Source organism: Truncatella angustata (genome assembly GCF_020726525.1).
Source record: "Truncatella angustata strain MPI-SDFR-AT-0073 chromosome Unknown BKA67scaffold_5, whole genome shotgun sequence".
In the NCBI taxonomy this organism is placed as follows: Eukaryota; Fungi; Ascomycota; class Sordariomycetes; order Amphisphaeriales; family Sporocadaceae; genus Truncatella; species Truncatella angustata.
Genome location: NW_025763385.1, coordinates 2,399,337 through 2,424,778, shown reverse-complemented (window position 1 = coordinate 2,424,778; position 25,442 = coordinate 2,399,337). Strand labels below are relative to the sequence as shown.

The 25,442-nt window shown below is 51.1% G+C and overlaps 8 protein-coding genes across 8 annotated transcripts; 3 read left to right on the top strand and 5 right to left on the bottom strand.

Moving 5' to 3' along the window:
* Positions 1 to 1,034: 1,034 nt before the first annotated feature.
* On the bottom strand, positions 1,035 to 1,555 carry BKA67DRAFT_659875 (uncharacterized protein; the record flags this gene model as incomplete). The annotated part of the gene is made up of 2 exons (XM_046107529.1): positions 1,035 to 1,234; positions 1,303 to 1,555. 2 exons carry the CDS (start codon positions 1,553 to 1,555, stop codon positions 1,035 to 1,037), a joined length of 453 nt encoding a protein of 150 aa, XP_045957519.1.
* A 2,154-nt stretch (positions 1,556 to 3,709) lies between these two features.
* Positions 3,710 to 5,204, top strand: BKA67DRAFT_647182 (uncharacterized protein). The gene is made up of 2 exons (XM_046105945.1): positions 3,710 to 3,937; positions 4,392 to 5,204. Exons 1-2 carry the CDS (start codon positions 3,863 to 3,865, stop codon positions 4,719 to 4,721), a joined length of 405 nt encoding a protein of 134 aa, XP_045957518.1. The 5' UTR covers positions 3,710 to 3,862; the 3' UTR covers positions 4,722 to 5,204.
* Positions 5,205 to 6,322: 1,118 nt separating this feature from the next.
* Positions 6,323 to 7,303, top strand: BKA67DRAFT_487223 (heterokaryon incompatibility protein-domain-containing protein; the record flags this gene model as incomplete). The annotated part of the gene is made up of 2 exons (XM_046096932.1): positions 6,323 to 6,889; positions 7,019 to 7,303. Coding segments are annotated over 2 exons (852 nt in total), but the record flags the coding sequence as incomplete, so codon positions are not given.
* A 1,431-nt stretch (positions 7,304 to 8,734) lies between these two features.
* BKA67DRAFT_536925 (uncharacterized protein) lies at positions 8,735 to 11,036 on the bottom strand (the record flags this gene model as incomplete). Its single annotated transcript, XM_046100233.1, has 2 exons — positions 8,735 to 10,868; positions 10,981 to 11,036. The coding sequence occupies 2 exons, from the start codon at positions 11,034 to 11,036 to the stop codon at positions 8,735 to 8,737; spliced, it is 2,190 nt and encodes a 729-aa protein (XP_045957516.1).
* A 313-nt stretch (positions 11,037 to 11,349) lies between these two features.
* Positions 11,350 to 11,924, top strand: BKA67DRAFT_312224 (uncharacterized protein). Its single transcript, XM_046096154.1, has one exon. It carries the CDS (start codon positions 11,433 to 11,435, stop codon positions 11,775 to 11,777), a length of 345 nt encoding a protein of 114 aa, XP_045957515.1. The 5' UTR covers positions 11,350 to 11,432; the 3' UTR covers positions 11,778 to 11,924.
* A 1,111-nt stretch (positions 11,925 to 13,035) lies between these two features.
* Positions 13,036 to 14,013, bottom strand: BKA67DRAFT_536924 (uncharacterized protein; the record flags this gene model as incomplete). Its single annotated transcript, XM_046100232.1, has 3 exons — positions 13,036 to 13,050; positions 13,120 to 13,463; positions 13,527 to 14,013. 3 exons carry the CDS (start codon positions 14,011 to 14,013, stop codon positions 13,036 to 13,038), a joined length of 846 nt encoding a protein of 281 aa, XP_045957514.1.
* A 6,981-nt stretch (positions 14,014 to 20,994) lies between these two features.
* BKA67DRAFT_519682 (cytochrome P450) lies at positions 20,995 to 22,441 on the bottom strand (the record flags this gene model as incomplete). Its single annotated transcript, XM_046098119.1, has 2 exons — positions 20,995 to 22,320; positions 22,379 to 22,441. The coding sequence occupies 2 exons, from the start codon at positions 22,439 to 22,441 to the stop codon at positions 20,995 to 20,997; spliced, it is 1,389 nt and encodes a 462-aa protein (XP_045957513.1).
* A 1,279-nt stretch (positions 22,442 to 23,720) lies between these two features.
* Positions 23,721 to 25,228, bottom strand: BKA67DRAFT_659869 (uncharacterized protein; the record flags this gene model as incomplete). Its single annotated transcript, XM_046107528.1, has 3 exons — positions 23,721 to 24,585; positions 24,641 to 24,795; positions 24,845 to 25,228. 3 exons carry the CDS (start codon positions 25,226 to 25,228, stop codon positions 23,721 to 23,723), a joined length of 1,404 nt encoding a protein of 467 aa, XP_045957512.1.
* Between the last annotated feature and the right edge of the window lie 214 nt (positions 25,229 to 25,442).

Here is a 25,442-nt window from a genome sequence, read left to right as displayed (position 1 = left end):
ATACGGCTGATCGACATGGGACAAAGTCCATTAGGTAGAAATGGCCTGGATTCTCCGCGTAAACAACGTCTGGGTGTTTATGCTCCCGAGGGTGCATTTAACGTGTATGCATCTGGGGATGCTCCGAAAATAAATATGATCAGAGAGACTAGATCGGCATGGAATCTAAGCATAATTGCACGAAACTTGTAGCATTGTAAGCTGCCGAAATGCTCTTTTAGCTGAGAGCGAGGGATATGGTGGATGATGGCCGTTTAATCGTGTGCTGTTAAGTTCGGCGTTAGTCGCCTCAAAGAGGCATTTAAATTGTAAAGTTTCTATCTTTAGAACAAATTTGACCCACCTTCACTAGAGCAATCAATGTCTTTCATCTCCCATCCAAACTCTTCGACATTTCGCATTATCGTGGGTCGAGCCCACTCGGTATCATTTTAGTTTACATTCGCGTGGATTCCTACGACATCCACACGCACATAAGATCTCTCGCTCGGGATAGAGATCAGACTTGAAAGATTAACAATAATGAAATGCAAGCCGGCTGGTCCTGACGCCTCTATCTGAAGTATATCAGGAGCACATGCATCGCCGCTCTGGTTGTCATCTCCGTACCCGCGAACCTGCATTGTAAGCTACATAGCATTAACAGGCATGCCATACACTTGAGCAGTAGGCCACAAGACGGGGGCGCACCCAATCTCGGATTTCCAGCTGTGCATGTTCAAGAAAACCGGTGTCAACGGCACTCAACTCAATGGTCTTTGATCTTCTAAGGTGTCGTTCATAGGTGTATATTTCAAGAATTTTTATATGCTTGTTTATTCATTGTCTCATGTGTAGGCAGCCATCCGAGTGGGTTGGGGAGTCTGTCTAGATCTCTCCATAAAATAAGGATTGTGCGTATGCCTAGATTTACAGTCTATGCTGTATCTTTTGATATCGTCCCAAGAAAACCAGTATAACGCCGAAATGCAAATTGTTTAATGCAGCCGATCTAGTGTTCAAGATTTGTACGGGAATCGAATGGTTTCTTTTGTCTAGAGCGCGAAGGCAGCCAGTGCCGCCGCGCCGCCCATCAGTCCGTATCCCACGGCAGTAGCAGCAGCGGCATTGGAGCCCGTCGTCGACGTCGCCGAAGCGAGGATGGATGTGGCGACGGCGGATGCCGAAGCGATCTCTGAGCTCGAGGCGCCGTCGCTCACGTCATTGCAGATCTCGGTGGCAAGGTTACTGACGTCTGTGCGGTCAGGCCAGTTAGCAGACAGTCCTGGTGTGGTCAAAGTGCTTTGATGGGGAAGCACATACTGTTCTTCTCTTCGCTCGTGCACGAGCTGGTCAGGACGCAGACGCCGGCTCCTTGGATGAACTGCTGCTTGCCAGTGCCGCACAAGCAGGTGAAGTCGGTGACGGTGCAGTTAGCACTCTTGGCGCCACTCTCCAAGCAGTCCAGGGCGCATGTGGGAAGTTGTGCCACCAGGTCGGGGAGGCTGGTGGAGTTTGAAGACTGAGCCGCGGCGAGAGCTGCGAAGAGCGGCACGGCGAGGTAGGTGAACTGCATCTTGACTTTGGACGTTCTTGTTGAATTGACGAAATGACACGGTGTATGATGCGACGTATGGTGTGATGTATTGTGTGTGTCTGCGAATAAAGGGCAAATCCAGTTCCTCTGCTTTGATTAAGTATGATGGACACGATGGAAGGAAGGGGCAGGGGCAGGGCAGGTGGCTTTGTTCAAGGTGATGCGTGTGGGCAGCCCCGACTATCGAGCTGATCAACGTGGGATTGTAAGCGGTGCAACCCACTTATTTCCGATGACAGAGCAAACAAGAGCCAAGAAACAACCAAGATGGACTTTGAGACTGGGCGAGACTTCCTCGCCTCGTATTAGATTCAAGATTGAAGATCAAAAGACCGAGATTATGTTACAGGGCCGTTCTGGTTCCCGCAGGTCCCGGTATCCGGTTTAACTTCTGGGGGAGTGTCACCTTGGCTGCTACTGCATGTAGCACATACAGTGCCCACATAGCTACCTCCTAGTAAGAATGTACTACAGTACATACTGGAGCCGGGCAATGGCAGAGTGGTTCCTGACTCGCCTGGGGGTGGTTATGTCACAGATCTTGAGGGTGGGCTGGTGTTGTCGAAAGAAGGTGTAGACGGGCGGGTAGGCGCATGTCGTTGGCCAAACGCCCGTTGAGAACAGTGGAAATCTTCGTATTTGAAACACACAGCCACCATCATTCCATCTTAGCATTTTAGCGTGATGTCATCCCAGCCGAAATGCCAACGCTGGTCTATGCACAGATCCGACCCGAACGGGTTCCTGGAAAATCCGTGTTCCGTCAGCCCTCCTCTGACGCTTGTCCGCAGCTGGCCCAGCCGCCAATACTTCCAAGCACACAAGGACGAGGGAATCCATCCGTCCATGTCGTTTATAATGTGTAAGTGGTATCATTTCTATTCGCATTGATCTTACTCCCTCCTGATAAACAAAAACCGCCATATCGTTCACCGAGGGGTCGTCAGGGAAAACAGCCTGGCTCCTCTTTCACCTTCGGGTGTTATGCGACAGCCAGGTCTGGAGCCAAACGCTTCTGCGCATGTGCCACATGGCTGGTTCAGCCACCTACCACAGGTTACGCGCTGCTCGCCACGATAGTAAATAATGTTCCGGATATCATCGAGTGCTACCCTGACAGCGCTGGTAAGCTCGTCAGTATTGGTTGGCGATAGCCCTGAGAAGCTCAACACCCTACGATAAGGTTCGAGTGCGCAGAGCAACGCCATGCCATTATGGTATCCTAGACTAGTCCTTTTTACTCCCTCTCCTCGGCCCAAGAACTTGTAGGGACGGTAATTTCTGTGTCCCTGATATTGACAAAGCCAAGCTGTTGCAAACACTCCTCATATCGCCTGGGTTTTGGCACGTCGCACCCCTGGTTCAGAGCTCCCGAGCTTGATCAATCTCAGCCACCCATCCATCGTCAAACCCCGAGTGCGTGTTATCTATGGCCTATAATTGCCATGCCCCTGGCTTGGATTTTGATCCAGCCACCAGGGCTCAAATTGTTATATGCTCTCTAAAATACTGATATCGGCAAAATACAAGCACCCATGCAACTTCCTGGAAGAGCCAATGCCTGATTGGCCTCTTCCGACGGTCAATGATCCTACGGCTGCAGAACTGCATGACGAAGTCTTTTGATGGATCTTTGCCGAGTTGCATCGTAGATTGCAGGCAAGCTGCTGTTGATGTGGTTCGCCATGTTCTCGATTCTGAGCGCTAGTGTGTATATAGCTTATAGTCTCACCGCCGTGCCCCTGTCACCAGAAGACCACTCGTTTCCTTATACTCCATCAAGTGGATACATGGAGCCGATCCCGGATTTGTACAAACGTTCACGCATGATCCACACCCGATTCCCCCATATATATCCACTTGTTATACAACAATCAAATGGTGTACTGCAATGACATGATTCCGTATCCTATGATTCTATACCAACCCATACCGACCTCGAGTCCAGATAACGTAGAAAGCAGTTGTTCCATAACTCCATAATTTCTCATGTCACATCGCGCGAAACTAAACAGGGGGTGAGCCAGTCCAATGCCAAGCGTAGGGCAGGAGCGAGGATGGGTCTCTAGACTAATCTAGCAACTCAAAAATGGGCGCTTTCTACATGGCCTTCGTAGGACAAAAAAACACATAATTTTAAATACTCTTTCGTGCCTTATACAACAGAACAACACAACAACTTTTAGGGAAACCGACGGTATGACGATGTTTAACTATTAATCGCCGCAACGTTACTCTGAAAGATGGCAGCATATACCCCTCGGAGCTCTGGCCCGATCTACAGCGATGCGCCGCGGGTCTGTTGTTTATACAGCAGCATGGTGGGCTCAGTGGGAACATGCCTCGCATCTATGGATCATCGTGAGTAACTAAAGTTTACGTTACACTTCATTCTAGAGTTCTCTGATTTCTCCGAGTTTTCGATTGGAACTTAATACCTGCGCAAGTCTCAAGCAGCAAGTTCGTCTGGGAAACACTCAAATTATCTAATAGTATTAATTCCCATTCAAGATTGCAAAAGAAAGAATCTGACGTTACTCCGCACCAGCTACCTTACTCATGTCGACTATGGAGGCCATGCCCTCCCTCACGCACTCGCCGAGCTGGACTGGCTTGAGTCGTGCGTCCGATGCGTGGAATGGATGCGGGCGACTGCCCCTATCCTCGGAGTAACGCTCCCGTCGAGTTCTATTGAGAACTAAAGCAACACACCAAAGGTACTAATAGATGCCTCGGATTACAAAAATTTTGTGAGGACCGAGGGCCTAAGCGTAATCGTCCAGCAACTCAAGTTGGACTCCGCAATCTGTGATAGTCCACGAACAAGAACCGCGCCAAGAACGGCCGGCACGTGCACACCAACATAAGCAAGGCCGGGCTCAACGTGATCACGGAGACCGAGGCCCACGCCGCATGGCAGCAGCGCGATGTGGCTATTAACACCTTGGATTCGGAATACATGAGCGCGTCCCCCAAGTTCGAGCATGCCCACGGTGGTGAGAGGCCGATCGGGTGGGAGGACGGTGCCTGTCGGGTCTTGTGGCCGGTCGCGGTCGGTCAAGATGCGGATATGGACCCAGTCTGGGGCAGGTTCCTCAAACGCCATGGTGCCTGCGGCGTAGATGTTCGTTGGGGCCGCGGCTAAGCTGGCGAGAAAAAGAATGGAAATAATAAATAGAACGTTCAATGAAATCCTTATCGCTCATCGTGCCTCTAGTCAAGCACCGACGCGACACCGACTCATACTAGTCGAAAGACCTCGGACGAACTGTAAGCAGAAACTACATCTATCTAACGGGCTCTTACAATAAATATTGGAACAAGCACGAGACGCCAAGGCCTATAGCCGCAACGTGGGGGGTCTACTTCTGCAACGGCAAACCCGACGACGTCGAGAAATTTCCTCGGGGGCCTTTATTTTCACCATGATTGAAATTATGATCAGGTCAAGACCTCTCTCTAATTGGCATGGTGCTGAAGCAAAATAGGGCGTTCGTCGCACACGGATTAGTTCTCATCTTGGCTTAATATGCCCTTGCCTGCCGTCCGCAGGGCATTCACTTGCCGCAGCGCCGACGATAACCATCGAGCATTGTTGCTGCTGCTGCTGCTGCTGCTGCTGCTGCTGTCGTCCTTATCTTTGCGCATGCCGCTTGCAGATGGTCATCTCGTCTAAGTGGGCTTCGTCGCTATTTCCGTGGCTGCATGACTTGTGCTGCTTTTGGTGTGTATTTGTGCTTGTCGCATGCTTGCTTAGGTGTGTTCTCCGGCCGCGTACAATATAGTTTATCGGGCTGGTACAGCGGCTAGATTTTGGACAAGATCGGAAAAGCGGAGTGGGTCGAAAACAACAAGAATAAGTCCGCTTTAGACATGTAGTATTCAACTGACAAACCCAAATTAGATTTTGGTGAGAGGGTTATAGGTATTTCCGAATCGTTGCCCCGGAATGGGCGTAACAGCGCGACCGGAGTCTTCACCATGCTCATTGCAATCATTGGTCGGTCAATTGGATTGCTGGCCCCCCTCCCACGTCAGGGATAGCGGGCAACTGCGCCGTGCTGAGAAGGATTGCGGCTGGAACACGTCCGTCCGACTTTGCTTGCTTACGAGGCGAGCCGACGAACCCTGTGGAGGTGTATTGCGCAGTTTGTGTGCAAATACCGGATCGTTTCAGTTTCAAATGCCCTGTTCGTCATGACTGCATCTGAGTGCGCGGCGGCAAGCATCGCCCACTCCTGCACCCTCTGCAGCCAGCTCGTGGTCGATCTGGACCAGAAGACCCAGCGGCATGTACTGGGCCAGCTCGGGGAGCTCCAGCGGCGACCTGGGGCCGATCGGTGCGAGCTCCTTCGGCAGTATGTCGGCAACAGCAAGGCAGGCCCAGAGACTAATGTTGAATTTCGGGTGAGTCGATACCGCGGGCGCCGCGATGACCTGCGAGCAGCTGTCATGCGGCAGGGCTGGGATGGCGATAACGATGACGATACCGACGTTCAAACATTCCGGGTCTACGCCGCAGGAGGTGACGCCGCTTCCAGCGCCCTTCCGGCCCGGCCTCCAGGTCTCGACGTCGGGTCAGAGAGGGCTTTCAAAGTGGCTCGGAGGTATCTCAGAAAATGTAGTAGTAGTCATCTGGGGTGTTCTTTCTCCGGCAATGCTCCGCTCCCCACGCGCGTTATCGATGTCTCCGGAGACGTTCCGCGACTCCTGGAACCCCGCGCTGCAGGCCTCAAGCTTGCGAAGTACGTTGCACTGAGCTATTGCTGGGGCGGACCACAACCAGTAGAAACTACCAAAGCCACCTTACACCGGCATCTAAACGCCTTGCCGATGGAACGGCTTCCCCAGACGATCAAGGACGCCATCGCTGTTACACGAGGCCTAAAGGTCAAGTACTTATGGGTCGATGCCCTCTGTATCATTCAAGACAGCCTCGAAGACAAGGCAATTGAGATCAGTCGCATGACTGATATCTACAACCTTTCTCATGTCACGATATCCGCCAGCACGGCGGCGACATGCCAAGATGGGTTTCTACAGCAACGCAAGCTCGAGAAGCAACCCATCAAGCTCCGCGCCAAGTTCTCGCATGTCAGGAAAGGCAATGTATTGCTCATGGTTGATTCCCAGGGCGACGAACCCATCCACAAGCGTGGCTGGACAATGCAGGAACATCTTCTTGCACCGCGTCTTCTTTCCTTCGGATCTCTCTGCTTGGAATATCGCTGTTTGTCAGGTCGGCGGCGTGATGGAGGCACCCCTCTGCCCTGGAACCAGCAGCAAACGGGTATGCCGATCACGGAGGGAGGTGTTGCCTCTGTGTTGTACACATCCAAGTACGGGGGGATGGCAAACCTGCGGAGCCAGAAGAGCTTCAGACGGAACACGTTCTTGTATCGCACGGGTCTGATGTCTCTCGCGCTGAAGTTCACTGGGGAGGCACAAGAAGACAAGAGCCGCGTCGTCGCCCAGTGGGCGAACATTGTTGAGGCTTACACGGGTCGTGGTTTGGGCTTTCTAGATGACAGGCTCAATGCCATCTCTGGGATAGCAAGAAAATTCTGTCGACCAGAACTGGGCGAGTATCTTGCAGGACTAATCAGCTTCGAACTTCCATCCCAGCTTGTATGGTCACGAGCCGCCTCCCAGACATCTCTGCCGCGGCCAAAGGCCTACAGGGCACCATCATGGTCATGGGCTGCTATCGATGGCCAGGTCAGCTTCAATAATGTGTGGTGGGAAGCTGCCAATGTCACAGCCATGCTGCTTGACGTCCAGGTTACACCAGCATCTAACGTCGAGAAATATACCAATTATACTTCGGGTTCAATGAAGATATCTGGAGCCGCAACCACATTAAGACTGGAGCTCGATCCAGGAACAGAAGAGTTATCCGTACCCCGAAGTCACCAGGGTTTATCTCTCACCCTAGACACCCAAGAATTCCAAGGCATCAGCACACTCGATGTAACTCTACTGCAGATATTACGTGACTCGCAATTGCTTCGTGGGTTAGTGCTTGAAGACAAAAGTAATGGCATCACCTTCCGACGTATTGGCTACTACGAACTCCCAGAGTATGGTGACGAGTTTGCGACACTGCGGGAGGAAGGCTGGGTAGTTCGGGAATTTTGCATGGTTTGATACAAATCACATCCCCAGCCCTTTCAAACTAGCGAACTCAATAACGCATGGTGCTATGACTATCGCAGTGGCCCCGATAGAGAATGTGCAAAAGTCATGTCGGCGGACTCTCCAGGTTCCTGAGTGTGGCAAGTGTTATCGACATGGTAGAAGTTATTACAGTGATTGTCACTCAGACAATGCCATACAATTATCAAGGAAGGCGAGGATACACCGAAACTGAGGCATGATAAGAGCGACTCGCCAATAGGGTTGCGTTGAAGCAAGGATCAATCAGCATGTTTCAATCATATCCAGCAAATCAGCGTCAGCATGCGAACAATATCAACCATAATCTTGTCACGAAAAGCTAACGCATGAAGATGATGTACCACGTCCCCAACCACCCGACTGCATCTCCGGATCCCCCACCTCGACCTCAACTCTTCCCCCTGAATCAGCCTTGCGACCTCAATAGAGTACTGGAGTTGCTGGAGAAGAGGCAGATAACAGAACCCACGCAGCCGAGCCGGAAACAAAAGGTCAAATTTCTGCATAAAAAAAGTGACAACTCTTACCCAACCCACCCATAGGAACGTGGCTGCTCGCATCGGCCTAAAAAGCGACCTTTAATTGACACGCAGCTCGGAGGCTGTGATTGATCTACCGCGCCGGTTACAGAGCTTCAAGGAAGGATCTCGCCTTGTGCTCCACCTTGCCGCACGGAACAGTAATGAGATTGTAGACAAGAAGGGGAAAATGGTAATGAAAGAGATCCACGGAAACGGGCAACACAAACTTCCCGAAGCATAACTGTAGACGGGGAATGTCTTGGTTAGGCCGTGGCGGTGTCAAATATCCACGAAGAACGTGAGGTGTGGAGTCGAACTGGCACTTAGCATTGAAGCCCTCTCATCATACAATAAAACGATCCTAGATCCTCCTTTGTCAGTGCGGGTATCATACATTTATTTTCATTCATCCTTTAGTGGCATTTTGAGGCGCAGATGGTCACAATTCTTCGAAATCGTCCTAAGTATCGAAGTTGACCTTCTTGCGGCCTCTTCCTCTGTCATCTTCCATGGCGTTGAGAGTCTGCTCAATATCCATGAGACCTAGCATGTCGGTTTCCAGTTCTTGTTCGAAATCTCGTTCCTCCACATCGTCAACCTCCATGACGTCGGCTGCGGCGTTGAGGCTCTTGCCGAAATCAAAACCTAAAAACGGTACGGCGCCAGCTTCGTTCGTCTCGGTGGAAGGTAGAACCAGCTCGGTTGGCTTCTCCGTCTGGGTGGGCGGCCTCCCAAGAGTTCCTCGTTTCCTGACTGACAAGTTGAACTCCTTGCTGGGAGGAAGTGCCGGCTGTGGGAAAACAGTGACGGCACCACTGGACCTTGCGGCTTGGCTGAGTCTCTTCTGAAAGCTGCCCTTCACGCCACCAATGCGGGTGCCGACGACGCCCTCACTCTCCCGTACCACGACAAGCCTGCTCTCACCACATATAATAACCTCGATAGGGAGGCCCTCATTGTTTGAGTTGTCATCTTCATCCAGCTTGGGGATAGCGCCGACGCCGACGCAGCGCTCGCCCATCAGGCCGACAACAAGATCGTTCAACTTGACCATCCTGGTAGGCTGGGCTCCACTGAAGAGGTTGACTCCGCCGCCAACCCCTTTCCGTAGTTGAGCCTCCCAAAACTTGAGAACTCCGGGAATAACCACGACATGCTCTGCACCTCCGATCCACATGACGACGCTTTCATCAGCCGTCGTCGTTGCACGGGCAGGGAGTGGGGTGACCAAGATGCCACCTTGAACTGCTGCTAAACGCTCAGGGCCATGCAGCGCACTGATGGGGGCTTCCCTCCGCGAATGAGGAGTCATGGGGACGAAGTCACTGCCAGCGCCAGATGCTCTTTGTGAACCAAGATTCCGGAGGGGACTTGTGCCCTCAATGTGGCCGGTCGCGCTAAAGGAGGTCAAAGCCGCACCCTTGATTCCGGAGCCCGGCTTGCCAAAAAGCGCCGGTCCTTGAGGCGAGACACCGTCGATGTCCCAAATGCCCCATTGTCCATCTGCCAACAAGGCAAGAACGGCCCTGCCGTAGGAAATCCAGGAAGCGGCAATGATGGGTTTCCTGGATGCGGTAGGGCGCGCAAAGGGTGGATATAACGATATCAACCAGGAGCCTTGAGAGGGGAAGGGCCCTTCGGACAAATCGTCGGGGGGCATGGACGCCTGAGCATAGTCGTAGATACGAACGGCGTGTGATGATGCATTGCAAAGCAGCTGTGTTGAATGGGTAGGGTTGAAAGCGATGCCGGACAGCGGACTTGGCAAGAACTCGGTCTGGAAGGCTTCTATGGGACGGTCCTTGGTAGGTTTCTCCAGCGGCACATCCCAGAGACGCAATGTACCGGAGCCCTCATTAGAGTGGGCAGCTACAACAGCGCGCGGAGCAGCTCTACCAGCTGACCTGGATCGTTCTGTGGATTTGCTGCGCTCTGCAACTGATTGTGGTTTAATGAGTGTTATGGCTAAGCCATCACTTGGCTTCTGTTGTCCATTGAGCAGGGTCAATGTCTCGCCCCATTTACCATTGCCAGCCTTGCCGGCAAGGAGATTCTGCCGTAACTCATCCCTGGCCTTGCTCTCAGGTGAAGGTGGCGTAAGCGGTAATGTGACGAAATATACCTCGCGGCTAACGCAGGAAACAGCGAAGACGATCTTCTCCTTGAGCACTTGGGTACCTTCCCATGCAGCATCATCGGCAGTGCATGGCGTCATGGGCAGGGTGGCGATGTGAGTGACGGCGGCGCCAAGGGACAAGTCGAGGGTCTGGGTGATCGCGGCGTGAGTGTTCTCGTCTTGTTCGGTGGATTCATCGAACTCTGGTTTGTCGGCGAATGCGGATGTGTTCTTGCCGGCTGCTGACGCGTCCTCGTCGTCGGAATCGATGATCATGACGGCGTCGGCCGATGGATTGCCATTCTGTTTACCATTGGTATTGGGTGCGCCTTGGTCGCAGGACGCAGCCTTGAAGCGTTTGCCTCCTCTCCACAGGACGGTAACACCATCTTCGTGGCCGTAAAGGATGACAGTAGCGCCCTGGGGAGACTGAACAGGATAGGTCTGGACGGTATGTGTGCGGCGGGAGAGGTTATATCTGTAGGCAATTAGTGAGATTCCAAGTTTAGGCAGAACAGACAAGACAGCCAGAAGTGAGTACGATTGGCTTGTACAAAAGACTGAGCTGAGATGGATTGGACGGGCCATACGTGTGCTGGGTGTTCTGGGCAGTCCGCCTTACACGCGGCGCTCCGTTGACAGCCATCTCGATAAGGCAACCTGGTTGCTGAGATGTGAAGTGAAGCTCTTGTGATGGGTAGAGCTCAAGCGCAAGCTCAGGAGGGGACTCGCTGGTAGATACGACAGGCAATGCTATCTCGTATCTGATAAATTAAAGCATCAATGCATACTGTCAGGGGCACGAGAGAGGAGTCTGTACAGTGGGAGCAGTCGTCAACTGTTGTCATGGAAAGCAGAGCTGGGCTTGTGTTGAATTCGCAAAGTCGCCCTCGCCTCTGCCCAAAAAACCCACAAACGCGACGTCGAGGTGAAGCTTCAGTTGGCGCGCAGGCTAAAACTAACCTCAGCTAATGAGCTAAGCTACGGCCACCTTCCTAGAGCACGCTGCGAGGGCTGCTCTGGAGGCTGGCCCGTGCCACCAATGCTGCTCTACTTCTACCTTGGCTGGTTATTTTGTACTAACTACGCACTATGCACTATGCCGCAACCCAGCAGCCGCCTGTCGTCTGCCAGCATTTGCAGGATCCCCGTTGAGATGAAGAGCAGCATCTCACCTGCCGTGGAATGTGTTGATCGTGCTTGGATCAAAGTTTCACCAATCTCACTCCCAGAGTATCCCCTCGTCTGGGCGCTCAGTCAAATATGTCCATCGCCTAAACGCCCGTTTCAGACACAGCCGATCCCAACGTCACGGCACAGCGGCGTCAATGACCCAATCCGGGGAAAGTTGGAGCAGATCTCATTTTCATGCCCCCGACAAATTTGACGGAAAGAGGAAACCCTTCTTTTTCGGCTCATGTTTGCCGGGCTATTCATCTTTTTCTGACATGTGGAAATGCTCGATCATCGTCGTTCAATGCTACTCTTTATCCTGGCGAACTTTCCAGAAAATTGGAGGCTTAGGCAGGATAATCAGTCTGGGGTCATGAGTCCCGTGGTTAATGCCGTTTGATATGGTACTAACTCCTTGTGAATATTGATACTTGATTGGTCTCAATTTGGATTCAAAGTACTACGACCAGCACCGGTTTGTTGTTTCAACCAGACATCGTAACACAATCTCCTCGCTCCCTCTCCCTCTCCCGCTCTCTCCCAGGCGACCTTGATGCCCGTGTACCGTTTTACTCATACCGAGGTGCCATGGAAACATTATTGGCATACAGCCGGGTGAAGCAGGGATAACTTCTCAGTTGAACCACTATCTCGACCATAGTTGTCCCATGTTGTCCTATACTATCGACATAAAACATAAATCCTGCCGTGCGGTCACGGCCAGAGTCGTGTCTTGAGCTACCCCAGCCGTTGCCACTTGAGACGGGACTGTAGTGTTATGGTATCGTAGTGTCACGGGATCATGTAAGCCCAGTTCTCATGAATAAGTCATCCAGTAGTGGACTATGTGAATAATATACAGCAGAGTGCCTTCATTTCCTGTAATTGCCTACGCTACCGTCTATCAAAAATATGCCATCCGCTGAGAGGAGACCAACCCCAACCACCTTTCTGCGTCATGTCCGTCATATAGGACATGGCAGGGCAGATACCTCTGCTTCTCTTGTGGTTCCTCCCGCTCCCCCCGAGTTTTGAACGTCGCAAGGGTTCATCGATACTTTGCGTCCTTGCATCGTCTCAACTACCTCCTAAATCTTCCAAGCCTGAGCCCGAGACAAACACTGGTGGATCGTAGGATACCCGCGTCGCAGTATTCGGTACTCTGCCGATATGGTGTTCACTGTAGGGTCTAAGAAAGGAGAGGACGGTGTAGGGAAGGTCCAGCAGTATGTAGAGTAGATCAACGGCCACGTTTACTATATCGTGGCAACTCAGGGATGTTGGTGAAATCCCTACACCAAATCAAAATAACGCCATAGGATCGTCGGGGTATCATCGACCGATCAATGACAAGAGGTTGACCACCATGAACGCCGTCGAGAATGCCATTGTGAACAAGAACTGAAAAATGTGATACAAGCGAAGTCGTCGTTCGTCGTAACTGCTGACCCGATCGTGTCGTTGATAGTCAATCATGCATTGGTAACCTGTTACGAATTAGCACATGTGTGCGAACAACCAACGTGTCTCCTTCTCTCAAGGAGTTAGTAACGCACCCTCAGGATCCTACGCGAGTAGTCTGCTTCGTCTGCAATGCTACCGCTGCTCATCCTCCTTTGAGCCATGACAGGGTCCAGACGCTGGTCAGAGAGGGAAAGGCCGCCGCTGCTAGAAGGGGGCTTTCCTCCGGAAATGAAAGCATTGACCGCAGCGTTACGGCGGTGTTCCTCCTCAATTTCTCGGTTACGTCTGCGTCGGGTAACGAAGATACCAGCACCAGCGATGGCGGCAACGGCGACAACACCCACAACTACACCAACAGCGATGCCCACCGTCTTAGATGAGCCAGAACCACTGTTGCTAGAGGCGGTCTCTGTCGGCGTCACGGTGACAATTACACCTGTTCAAGTCATCAGTACTGGCCCACAATAGTCATCCGACGAAACCTGAGAGGCACACATACCAGCGCTGGTCGAGACGGCAGCTTTGGACGTCGTAGACGACGCCGCCGTGGAGCTGCTTGAAGATGACGAGCTGGTGTCAGTAATGTTGTCTGCGTTCTTGACAGTAACCCTGACACCAGTGTTGTAGACTGTGTAGGTGTCGGCTCCACCACAGGCTTCTTGGCCAAAGCCAGGGCAAGGCTCAGTGCACTCGCTATCGTCGACCAATGTGTTTAGGGCGGGATATTCACTGCCACAGTAGCAGTCTTGGGCGTTGCTTGCACCGACATATAGGCCCAAGTCGCGGCAGTATCCGGCACATTTTCCTTGCGCGTTGAATTCGTATGTTCCGTTAAACGTAAGCCCGTCGATATTCGAGTAACAACCATGGACAGTATCTGTTCCTGAGGTGGGTGCTGAGGCTGCAACTTCGGTAGCAGCACCAGTGGCCAGGACAAGTTTTGAAAAGGCCAAAAGACCGGACAGGGTGACTAGTTTCAGCGACATGGTGGTTGTGATTGTTGACTGTATTGTCAAGTTTTTTGAGATTTTTTTTATATCAGTAAAGGTGTAGCGAGTGTGTTGGGTGACCCCTTGGAACCGGTCAACGATTCGCAAGAGACGAAAACGAAGTGATGAAACAGAGAGAAATCTGGTCTCCACTGGGGAGTGTAATTGTTATGCGTGTCAGACTGACGGTGAGGTGATCAGGTCTGCATTCGTGCCTTGACTGGACTGAGAATAAATGGCTGGTGGACGTCTAAATTTGAATCGAGCTGGACGTCCTTTGATAACAATATCCTCTTCTTGCTTGGCGGGGGGATGTGACGTTTGGTCTACTTCTGACTCTTTCTCTTGTCCCTTTGGTCCTCTTGTCTCCTGTTCTTTCCAACCGAATCAAACAATGGCCGTGATGGGTGGTCCTGTTGGCTGAATAGTGGTGGGCCAACGACAATGAGGTGTTTGTGGCGGGCTGGTAGTCCGAGTTGAGTCGAGTCACGCTGACGTGCCAGACCAGAATTGGAAGATTGGGGGGGGAGAGACACGGTGGCTACGATACACGGCGGTGTCGAGGAAGTGATGGGGGATAAAGAATCAAAACACGGAACGAGAGGCAGGTCAGACGAAACCAGACGAGTTGAGTTTACTTTACTGAATGAGTGGATGCCCGGGAGAGCAAGGAAGGGAAGGGAGGGTACTTGGGCTTTGGGGTTGGTATTTGGTAGAAGCGAGGGCCCGTGAAAGAAAGTCGAATCGACGAGGGATGGGCAGGTTGGGTTTGGTTTGGGTTGGGATGGGATGGGAATGGATGGAGCGAGAGGAGACCGGACAGGAGAGAGGAGAACAAAGATTGATTGATTGCCTGCTTGCTTGCTTGATTGATTGCCCACCATGGGCCCAGGAGTGCTGGAGGTCCATGTCCCCGCTTGTTTTGTCCGACGTCCCCAGCACAAATCGAATGAGATTATGAGAGGATGCAGCACCACAGGCCAGACATGGCACCGAAGCCCGACCACGGTGGAGAGAGCTGGCCTTGGGCTCTTGGCTGTGAGTGGACAGGCCAGCGCAAGCGAAAGCGCGGGAAATTACACCGGACCAGGGTCGTCGCACATCTCCAGAGCTAAGAACTCTGCTAACACCGCTAGAGCACCTCTGCCTGGGGGACAAGCTAAGAAGGGGGGGGGGCTTATGCTGGGCTACGTACCAGCGTACCTGCAGTTCGTGTTGTGTTTACTTCTTTCGTTCACACCCCTTGCAGTAGTGCGCGCCACTTTCAACCATTTGTGGTTTAAATCATCTCGAGTACGCCCCAATGAGTGATTGAGTCTCGATCGACCTTTCGCGTCATTGGCTTAATTATCATTATTTGAAAGGCACAGGCAGCCCTTTGTGCACTCTCTGATCCTGCATCATCATCTCCTTGCACAAAGACACAGAAAACGCGAAATTGCAATCCTGGAAACATGTCTGTACAATTAAGGCACAATTCCCAGGGTCTTCATAATGATCGTCAGGAACCAGACGCATCCTAGCGAAATGATCTGCACATCTTTACAGCTGCTACCGCGTACAAAACCACAATTATTCAAGGCACATCATTTACGGATTATCTCCCTTGCATTATTATATGCCATCAGACCTATGCAGCGCGTGTGTATCCCTTATCACCACCCACCCTGAAAATGTTTTCCTGGGATGCTGCAGATCATTACGACCACAGGCCAAGCCTCCAAGCCACTGGGCGCTGCAGATTGCAACTTCCGACATGCATCATTGTTAATGCTTTGCTAGCACAACAGAGTCGCTGGCACCCATATTTAAACTACCCTCTAACGCTCAGCTGTGTTCTCGGCACTATGCGGATACTTCGCGGTCACCAACCGGCTCGGCTGAAAATTCTCTGTCCGGTGATACCGTCATAGAGATCCAGACCACTTCTATTGCTGTAGTCTTGAATCCAAATGAATCAATCCGATCGCAACTGAGCCTGCGACGAATCTGTACGGACCTCAAATTGTCCTCGGTCGCAGCTCAGCAACTGCCGGATTGGACGTCGTGCGCGGTGACTCGTCGCTCTGTATCATCTTGAGACAATGTAGCTTCATTCGTGACTCCAGTGTACAAAAGAGGAAGCACACCTGACCCTAGGAATGAAACTATATCACAAGCAGGCAAGCGACTTGTGCCGGGCTATTCATATCATAGCATTACCTGGTTTGCCGATGTTCACATCTATCTTCTCCATTCATTGAAGAACCAAGCTCTATCCGTACATATGGCCGACTAGGCCAGGTCAGGGCAAATACCCAGCAATGATTGACATTAATGACGGCGATAGTGCACGCACTTAATTGCTGACGCAGAAAAGCACGCCAAGGCCAACATGAAACAAGAAACACGGCACCGACTCTGCCGGCCTGGATAGGCGTTGCCCAGTCATCTGAAGATCTGAAGAAATCATGATTTTGCCTACCTGTGAATGGCACCATGTTAACTGCCAATTCTACTCGCCATCAAGAATCTTTTTCAAATGCCGTCCATTGTTTGGTATGCGGGATGATGGATCAGTTGTCGAGGTCGAGACTCGAGTCCATTTCCTTATATTGCGTAAACGTGCAAGCCATACACAAACCCGCACAAAAGTGTGCAGTAGTGTAGTGGAGTATCATAACATCACATCTACTCAAAGTCTCCAACAGGCTACGGCTTCCTTCCCTTTTTGCCCATGTTCAGACGAATCATTTATGCATTTCTTGGCCTCACAAACCGACGTTATTTGTTAACAGCGTTTGTTACACCACAATCCTGACAATTGCATGCAGGCAACACACCAGTAAAAATAGTAGCTAACGTAGATGAGACTAACTTGACTTGCACGAGGTTTAGGCTAAACTGCTCTAAGGTTAGTAAACTAATTGGAACTTATGGACACCGCGAATAGCGACATCTGGCCCCAAGCTTAAGGTGTTCATGCTGCGGGAGACAGGTCGTATCTGCACTCACCAGCCAGCACTTTCTTTCTCAATATGCACGTCTTACGGTTGTCGCTGGCATGCTGATAGCCAACCTTGAAAGGGAGACAAAACACGCGAGCAACTGGGAAAACACGAACCCAGGTCCTACACAGCCTCAAGCCACGTCTTTTCACCCTGGAAATCTCAACCAACTACAGTGAGCACTCCAGCAGCGTAGCATTCCGGCACCCACGGCACTGGGACTGAATAGATTTTATATGGACCTGACAATACGGCAACACGAGAATTAGCATGCGTACAGTTATACACATTTCAATAGTCTTTTCTTGGAAGCGTTTTGCGATCCCCTACCGTCGATCATTCAGGCGACTCGTGGTTTGTGGACCGCTGACGACAAGATGAACGCAAACAGCCCGTGACGCTAAAATGGATGCCGACAGCCCTTTGATACCTTTGTATAGCTCACAAGAAATGATTACTATTGAAAGACCTGGTTTGTCAATCATGGCCTCTGTACACGGCCCATCGAACAATCCATGCCCTCTCGAGATTTTGATATATTGGTCGAACTTTACTGAAGTGCAAGCATAATCTGCATCGCAAAAGCAATGACCACATCCGCGCCGTGGGTTCACCAGCCCAGCTAAATTGCTGGGCGTGTGCCATCACAGCACGCCAATATTTCAGAACACGAACCTCTGTGGGTTTGCTCATCATACAGTTTGCAGCGTCAAAATTTCCACCCCGATCGTCATATCTTGCGTTCAGCATCTCTTCGAGGTCTTGCTTGCATCTAATGTGCACCTTAGTATGTTTCCCAGATCTTTAATTCATCAAGCCCCAGGTCTTGGCAAAGCCCCGTGGCCGCTGGCCGCCGTGCGGTAGACTCGGCACCTGCACCATCCTAGCCCCTGGTCGAGCCCGCTGCGCCGTTTTTTTCGGGTCGAAATTGCGAGGCTTGAATAGCAACGATGGTGTCTTCCTAATCTTCCTAGCTGTCTTGATATGACTCCACCGCAGCTGCTCAGCGCGGCAGTCTCGAAATTTGACAGGCAAACAAAATAGTTGCGAAGGGTCGGCCTCGAGGCCTCCCTTATTCCGGAAATTGAAAGAGTGGACAAGGCCTACGCAGACTCCACGAATCTGCATTGCGCCGCCTCATTCCTGGGGGTTGCTTGGACCATCAAGTGTTCGACCGAGTCCAGAACAATTGATTGTCTTCAGGAACTCGTGGACCGGATATCCACCATCTGTCCATAATGTTAATTCACATTGGGGCATACTCATAAAAGTAAAAACGACGGTTTCTTCATAAGGTTTGTTCGTTGTTATTGTTGTTGTTATTTCTGCCCGTAACAAGCTAAATCCCGTCTTCGCCTCGTTGCGCATCGAAACTCCGTGGGGAATAGGGGGGTAGCCTTTGGTCGGTGCATAGAGCTTATTGTCTAAAACCTTCAATGGTTTCTTGAGATGTCCCGGCTTGCGAGATTGAACCCTTCTTTCTTTTTTTAACGCGGCTGGTCTGACTCGGTTTTGGGGTTTTTACGACAGATTAACAGATCAATGCTTCTCAATAACCACAGGGGGCCTCAACAGTAACAGCGCCATAGTTATCCCCGACGAAGCCGACTGATGAAAATCAGGCGCGCCTCGTCTCACCAACAGTTCATCGTTGTAGTATCTTGTTGATCCTCACAATATTCTGCCCGGCAATTTCTCGACGTGCGAGTATCTAGTCGGAACATATCCTATTCGTTACATTGGCAATACTCTCTTGACTTGCCCTAGCCGGCATTCCGATCAGCCTGGAAACGCTTTGACCTTGTAACTATTTATATATGCCTTACATGCCTCGCTATATTGCGCGCCTTTATTATATAAAATTATGCATCCAAGGCTCAACCTGGTGGTTGTTGTTATTCGTCTGATCTCCATAACGGTTATCTGGCTCGAGTAAAAGTACCGTAGATGGTCACTGGGTCCAGCGACAAGTTGCAATGGGATTTATACTTTTCACACTCCGTGGTCGCGATAGCGTCCGAGAGACCAGACCTAAGGCACGCAGATACTAGAGCGACAAGTTGATGAAAATTACTGAATACAGCGGTTGCTCTGTGATTTAACAGGAACGTTTGTTCTTATATCGGCTGAGGTAGTACAAACGTCTTAGCACATTGGTCCTTTTCGCGCACTCGGCAGACGTTGTATGGGGCTTGGACTTAACTTCTCTTGCTTCACGATATCCAGATCACAATCATCCGTAAGGACTTGATATAGAAAACCATGGCTATCGGCACTCTAGGGTGGCTCAGGCAGTGCAAATATCTAGTCGGTCGTCTGATCTATAACGTTCCGCCTACATGAGGCCAAACGTTGGAAACGCGATTTCATGTATACTGCTTCGCCCGCTCTTCTACCGGCCTCGGCTCTCAAAGCCGCTATTGTATCGTGGACCCAGCGCTCGCCGTGCCGGCGATGGAATTTATAGACTAGGCGGTTTGTTTGACACAGCTTTAAGTATTCGTCCTTATAAGGTGTATTTCGCCGTAGATGTTTCCTCTGTATCCATATTGTTTGACGAAAGCCAACGCTGTGCTGGTCATTGTGATTGCTACAGAGACTTGATTGGAGATTCTGTTGCGGTTGCGCTTACCGTGGTGGTTGTTGCTCACATTGATTCATCAAGTATGCATAGTGTTTCGTGCTTGGTACTATAGCAGCAAAGGGTGATTCGCTCATCTACAAATCAGCAAAGTGGTTTGCTGTCAGCTCTTGAAAACGCTACGATGTTGATGTAGATGTTGACAATGATTGAAACCATGTATTACCATTCGTGAACTCCGTCCTGCTCGATGTGTCTAGAATTATATGTTGTGGATGAAGATGTGCGTACTACTTTTGAACACGTACAATTCAAGTTCTGCCGAGTTAAGCCCCGACAACATAATTTATTCAGATGCGAACGGGTGTTAATAAAAGCGTATAGGATTCTGATGCTTAATCATGGAGCGGCCGTGAACCATGCATTAGCACAAGGCCTCGAGTATATAGGGACATATTCTTCTGCTCAGGGTCATGTATCTCATTACCTTTCGGAGTTGGGCGTTGATCCCTTGGGTCGGCTGTATTAACATGAAATTCTTTGTTAATCACCAAGTTCGACATAGATCGTTTTATAGTTAGTCTCGTATTTGAATGAACCTTTTTGACTTCATGCAAATGTTCAATGTATGCTGAATTTTCAACTGCAGTCTACCTGATGGCCAGTCCGTTTGCACATATGGTTGTAATAGTACTCGAAAACTAATCATGATGTGGATTTAGAGGTCATCTCATGACAGGTCCGCTAGGGCTTACTTGCGGAATGAGTACACATTGGTCTCAAAGCTGCTTTGCTTGTATAGCTAATTTTGCCAGAATCGGCACCATCGTCACCAGTTGTTGCTACTCCGGAGCTAATTCGAATACGACAACATAAGATACTTGCTTACTCCCCCCATCTTGTCTCATAGCATGACGACGGAATACACGTCGACTGAAAATACGTAGAACCAGACTATATGTAGTAGATATGGTAATTGATTTGCAGCCCTGAGCCGGTCAACGGCAAAAAAAATTAATTTGTATTGAACTTGCTAAATTTCAAATACCACGAAAGAACGTTAAATCTTATTTTTATTTTTGACATATTCATATACATATATGTCAACTAGTTATGAATATCTTTCTGCGTTAAACCTTTGCCCCGAAGGTATCCTAGTACGTGTTTACCAGTATTACGAACTATACGAATAGATTACGTAGCAAAAGATTACTCTAAATCATGCTAGGCAAGTACAGTAAAAAAAAGTTGAAATAACTTCCCTCTTTTCCCCGGGGGAACTAAAACAAGCGAATGGAACTGAATAGTACATTTTACAATCATAATAAATATCGGCTTGGCTCGTCTAGCATGAGGGGCACGCATAGTTATACTTCTGATAGTTTATTCTGTTGGATATATACCAAGTCTCTATTGGGCCAAATCCATGTTAATTTCCTCCTTCCTCCTCCTGAACTCGACTTTGCCCTTTGTGCTGACACCGGTGCTCGTCTCAAAGGACTGCGACTCGGGACGGCCCTCGCCCGGGACGAACCGCCAGTCGTACTTAAGCAGCATCTGGCACAGGGCAATCTTGACCTCGTTGGAGGCGAAGAAGCGGCCCGGGCACGCGTGCTGGCCGTGGCCAAACAGCATGTGTTCCGAGCTGGTGGAGACGAACTGCCAGCCGTTTTCGTTACCGGGCCGGCCCCGCATCTTGACGAAGCGGGCTGCGTCGAAGGCCTCCGGGTCCTCGTACACCGCCGGATCCATGAAGCTCGTCATGACGTTGATGCGGCTGCCCTTGGGCAGCACCGTGCCGTCCGACAGAGTAACCTCGTCCTCGACGAAGCGGTTCATCGACGTCGAGGCCAGCGGCCTCAGTCGCTGGCCCTCTTTGAGGAAGCTGTCCATCAGCTTCAGCTTGTATAGGCTGGTCTTGGCCCAGCCGTGCTCGCCGATGACCGCGATGACCTCTCTCCTGAGCTCCTCGACGACCTCCGGGTACTGGCAGAGATCGAAGACCGCCTGTGCCGTCGTCTCGGTGGTGGTGTGGATGGCCGCGAGAGTCAGGGACAGCTGGGCGCTGACGTAGTCGACGACGCGGCCCCTGGAAACCTCGTGGAGCCAGCCGATGGCATCGGCTGTCTTCTTGGGCTTCTCGCCCCTGGCCAGCGCCTCGTCGACCGCCTTGACCCGGCGCTCGACCTCCGGGTCGATGATCTTGTGTGCATCCCGGACGGCAGACCGGCACGATCGGCATTGGGGGATGAGCCAGTACGCGACCGGACGCAGGATGCTGGGCACCATCCTCAGGAGGAAGGACGCGGTGAAACCGTCGACGGTATAGTTCTTTGCGATCTCGAGCCATCTCTCGTTGCGGCAGAGGGGCATGCCGAGGAAGACGCGCGACGAAAGACGAGCTACCAGATGCAGAATGGTGTCCTTGAGGACGGCCGACTGCCATTCATCGTTCTCTCCGTAGATATCGTGCAGCGAAGCAGTTGTCTCGTCGACGAGGTCGTCCGTCAGGAGTCCCAGAGACTGTGTAAGCTTAACTCTTACGGTCTCCTGGATCAGGGTATCGTCTTTGAGGCCTTGCGCGAAGGGCTCGAAACCGGGATAGTTGGTGAAGAAGTCCTTGGCGAAAGCCTTGTTAAAGTTCAGATGGGGGTTGTTCCGCAGCTCGTCGGCGAACTTATTCGGCAAGACTATCTTTGGACCAGTACCACTCATCACCTGGAAAGCTCCAGAGTACTACAGCTCCCGTTAGTCACCTTGGTGGTGTGACGGAGCAGATGCGGGGCATGTATACCTTTTTCGACCCTTCCGCCACAAGTTGTTTACCCTGGAACAGCCAGCTCTTCTTGGGGCCCATTCCATCGATTGATGCCAGCGGGAACCCAGCCAACGGTCTCTCCTGAGTAATGATTGAATACAATATTCCGATGACTATAGTCGCAGCGATGCCCACCAGGGATAACGGCAATCCCTCTGGCAGCGCATCGCGAATAGCGTCCAAACCCGTGACGATGGACATTTTTCTTTTTGGTGTTGAGCAGTGACGGCGTAGGGCTGATAGTGACCAACAAAGCACAAAGGCACTGGCGGTAACAGATCGACCAACATCCTTATATAAGACCGTAGACTACGCAGAATTAGTGCAATGCATAAACGGTTAGGATATCCGGTCGTGGTGGGCATAAAAAGGTCTGTGTGCTGGGTAGTGACAGCGCTAAAGGATATTAGATATAGAGACCAGTGTTTTGGGACCGCTCTCCAACGGCAGCATCAAACCACTACAAGCCTAGTGCAGAGGCCCTGACGAGCTTCGAAAGAGGATCTTCCAGGCTTCCAGCGAATCATGTTGGATGTATTGTCCGAATACGATCAAAGAACACGATCTCGAACGCGGGTGGGTGACATTGACCCGCATGCGGGAGGTATACGTAGCAACTCTTCGCGTCTGTCAACTATGCCGACCCAGACAATTCTCGGCCAGGGTTCAATTAGACTTCCATGTATTCTAGACCTAAAGGGGTTGATAATTCTACAGCGGCTGAGCGTCTCCCTGGACTAGTCGTTGTCATTTATTAATAATGAGCGGTGCCTCCATGATATAATTACACGGCTGCTTGAAAATACTCCGACAGATTATACAATAGCAGCCGTGTTTGATTGGTACCCATCAAATTACTAGGAGAGACCTGCAGTTGTTGTCATTCAGGAGATTTGCGCTTCTTCTTGCTGCGTTGTGTCGCCTTCCTTCGTGGCACCTCGCATACCGTATTCGTAATCGCTCGGGCTGTCAAATATGAATCCGCTTCCGCCAATGCATAATAACAAATCATTTCACTTTGGGGATCACGTCCACATACAATTGCGGGGAAGTAAATGAACCCGGGAGACCGGGAGACCGAGCGAAAAAGAAAAAGAAAAAAGTTTGGCTTCGATTCTTTATTATTGCTGTCAGTATCCATTCATCTTGTGATAACAATGAGCTCATCCCAAGAGTGTCGCATGCAGCTCACGAGTCAAGTCAGGTGCGTCTTGCTGCACAATGACATCGCCCCAAGTTCAACGGTTGATCTATGAAAGTCTAACTTTGGACACTTGATAAATAGAGTTCTGGTGGTTCCTGCACCATCTAGATTTGACTACAAACCGGCCCGCAAGGACGGCCAGACCCACCCCTCTCCACGCTCGCCGCCACCGCTGGATGCGGCTCCGTAATACAGACTCCCACTCGCCGAGGCGGTCGGCCCTGCCGATCCACATCTCGTGATAGTCCTCGTCCCTATTGGTCCGACTGTCCCAACTTCTGTGACTGCCGTTGGAGACAAGGCGGCAATCGCAGACACTGTACCAGCTGGAGCCGTGACCGTGGGGTCTATACTTACGGTTGAAGTGACCGGCGTTGGCAGTACAGACAGTGTCACGGCATTGGTTACTGAGTAAGTAGCCGAGACAGACGTTGTGTTCACCCCAACACCGACCGGGCAAATGGAGGTTGTGATTACCTGCGGTCCTTCCACGAGCACGGTCTGCGCCAAGCTTGCTGGACAGTTTATAGCCGAGACTGCACAGGCAACCAGTGACTGCGTGGGCATAGTCATTATCGTCTGCGTGACCAAATCCACGGGACAGGCCGGAGCCGTTGTTGCGGTTGATGACGGTGTACTATCACCAAAGCAGGTGCTGGTGGAAGCTGAGAATAAGGTCGTGGCTGCGGTTGGGTTGATACCCGGAAGGTCGATTATACCAATGTTGGCACCAACATCAACGAACACACCTGCGTTGATGTCGATTTCTGCGAAGGCCGGGAGACATGTTTGGTTAGTCGAGAACTGTTCGCCAATGGTGATTTGCGGGATGTTGATGAAGGCGCCCGCTAGCGCAGTAGCACCTAGAGAGATGCCAGCAGTCAGTTGGACTCCTGCCTGAACCCCTAGCTGTAGAGCCATGGTCACGTTTGCTGGGACGTCGGCAGTAAGTGGCAAAAGGCTGGCTGAGGCGCCGTTGCTTCGTTGGCGTTAGTTAGAGAACCAAGTCACGCAGGTGGGTCCCTTCAACGTACAACTGAGCGACAACATCCTTCGTAGGATCTAAGGACAGGGTAAATGACGATGTGTCCGGAACGGTGATTTGGAATCCTCCATTCACGTTCACCTCTCCGGTGAGCCCGAGTACGAGATCCACAGAGAAGACTATGCCTATCTGCGAGCCCGGGATCTATAGAAATCAGTCACATACCCGAGGCGGACGGTGGAGGCATACTGACTGCAATGCCCAGGGGTGTCTCCGTTATGAAGAGGGGAACCTTGACCGTTCCATCCAATGCGGCGCCGATACCTACATCAATGAGCGCACCAACACCATTGAATTGCACCGCGAGATCAATGTCATTGAACGGATTTAGGTCGCTGAAGTCGTCGACAATCTCAGCGAAGTCGTCTGGAAAGGTCGCAGAAGCGGTGAGCTGGCCCCATGTCCGGCAGTCATTGCACTTCAGAGACAAGCTGACTGACTGGCCATCCAGTGGCTCCCACTGACTGTGGTCGAAGTATGTTAGTCGGCCCGTATATCCAAGAGCGAAGAGGACCATACCCAGAGAATAAAGTTTGATCCTTGACTTGGAAGCTGATATCAAAAGGAACATCTGCATCTCTTCTTTGCAATGTGCTAAGTGACTGCTGTCTGCCCACCGATGAGTGACGCAGCCGCGTTCCCGGTGCTACTTCGACTTGCTGGCATAGCCCAAGAGCTATGAGGCAACTTACGACCAATACAGATTGTACGAGCATTTTAGCGTTCCGATGAAGTGGAATCCACTAGAGCATCACCGTCCTTGCAAATTGTCATGTCTTATATAAATTTCA

Coding starts and splice junctions, on each gene's coding strand:
- BKA67DRAFT_647182 (XM_046105945.1), top strand. CDS start 3,863: ATGCGCCGCGGGTCTGTTGTTTATACAGCAGCATGGTGGGCTCAGTGG. Junction 3,938..4,391: donor CCTCGCATCTATGGATCATC/GTGAGTAACTAA, acceptor AATCTGTGATAG/TCCACGAACAAGAACCGCGC.
- BKA67DRAFT_312224 (XM_046096154.1), top strand. CDS start 11,433: ATGCTGCTCTACTTCTACCTTGGCTGGTTATTTTGTACTAACTACGCA.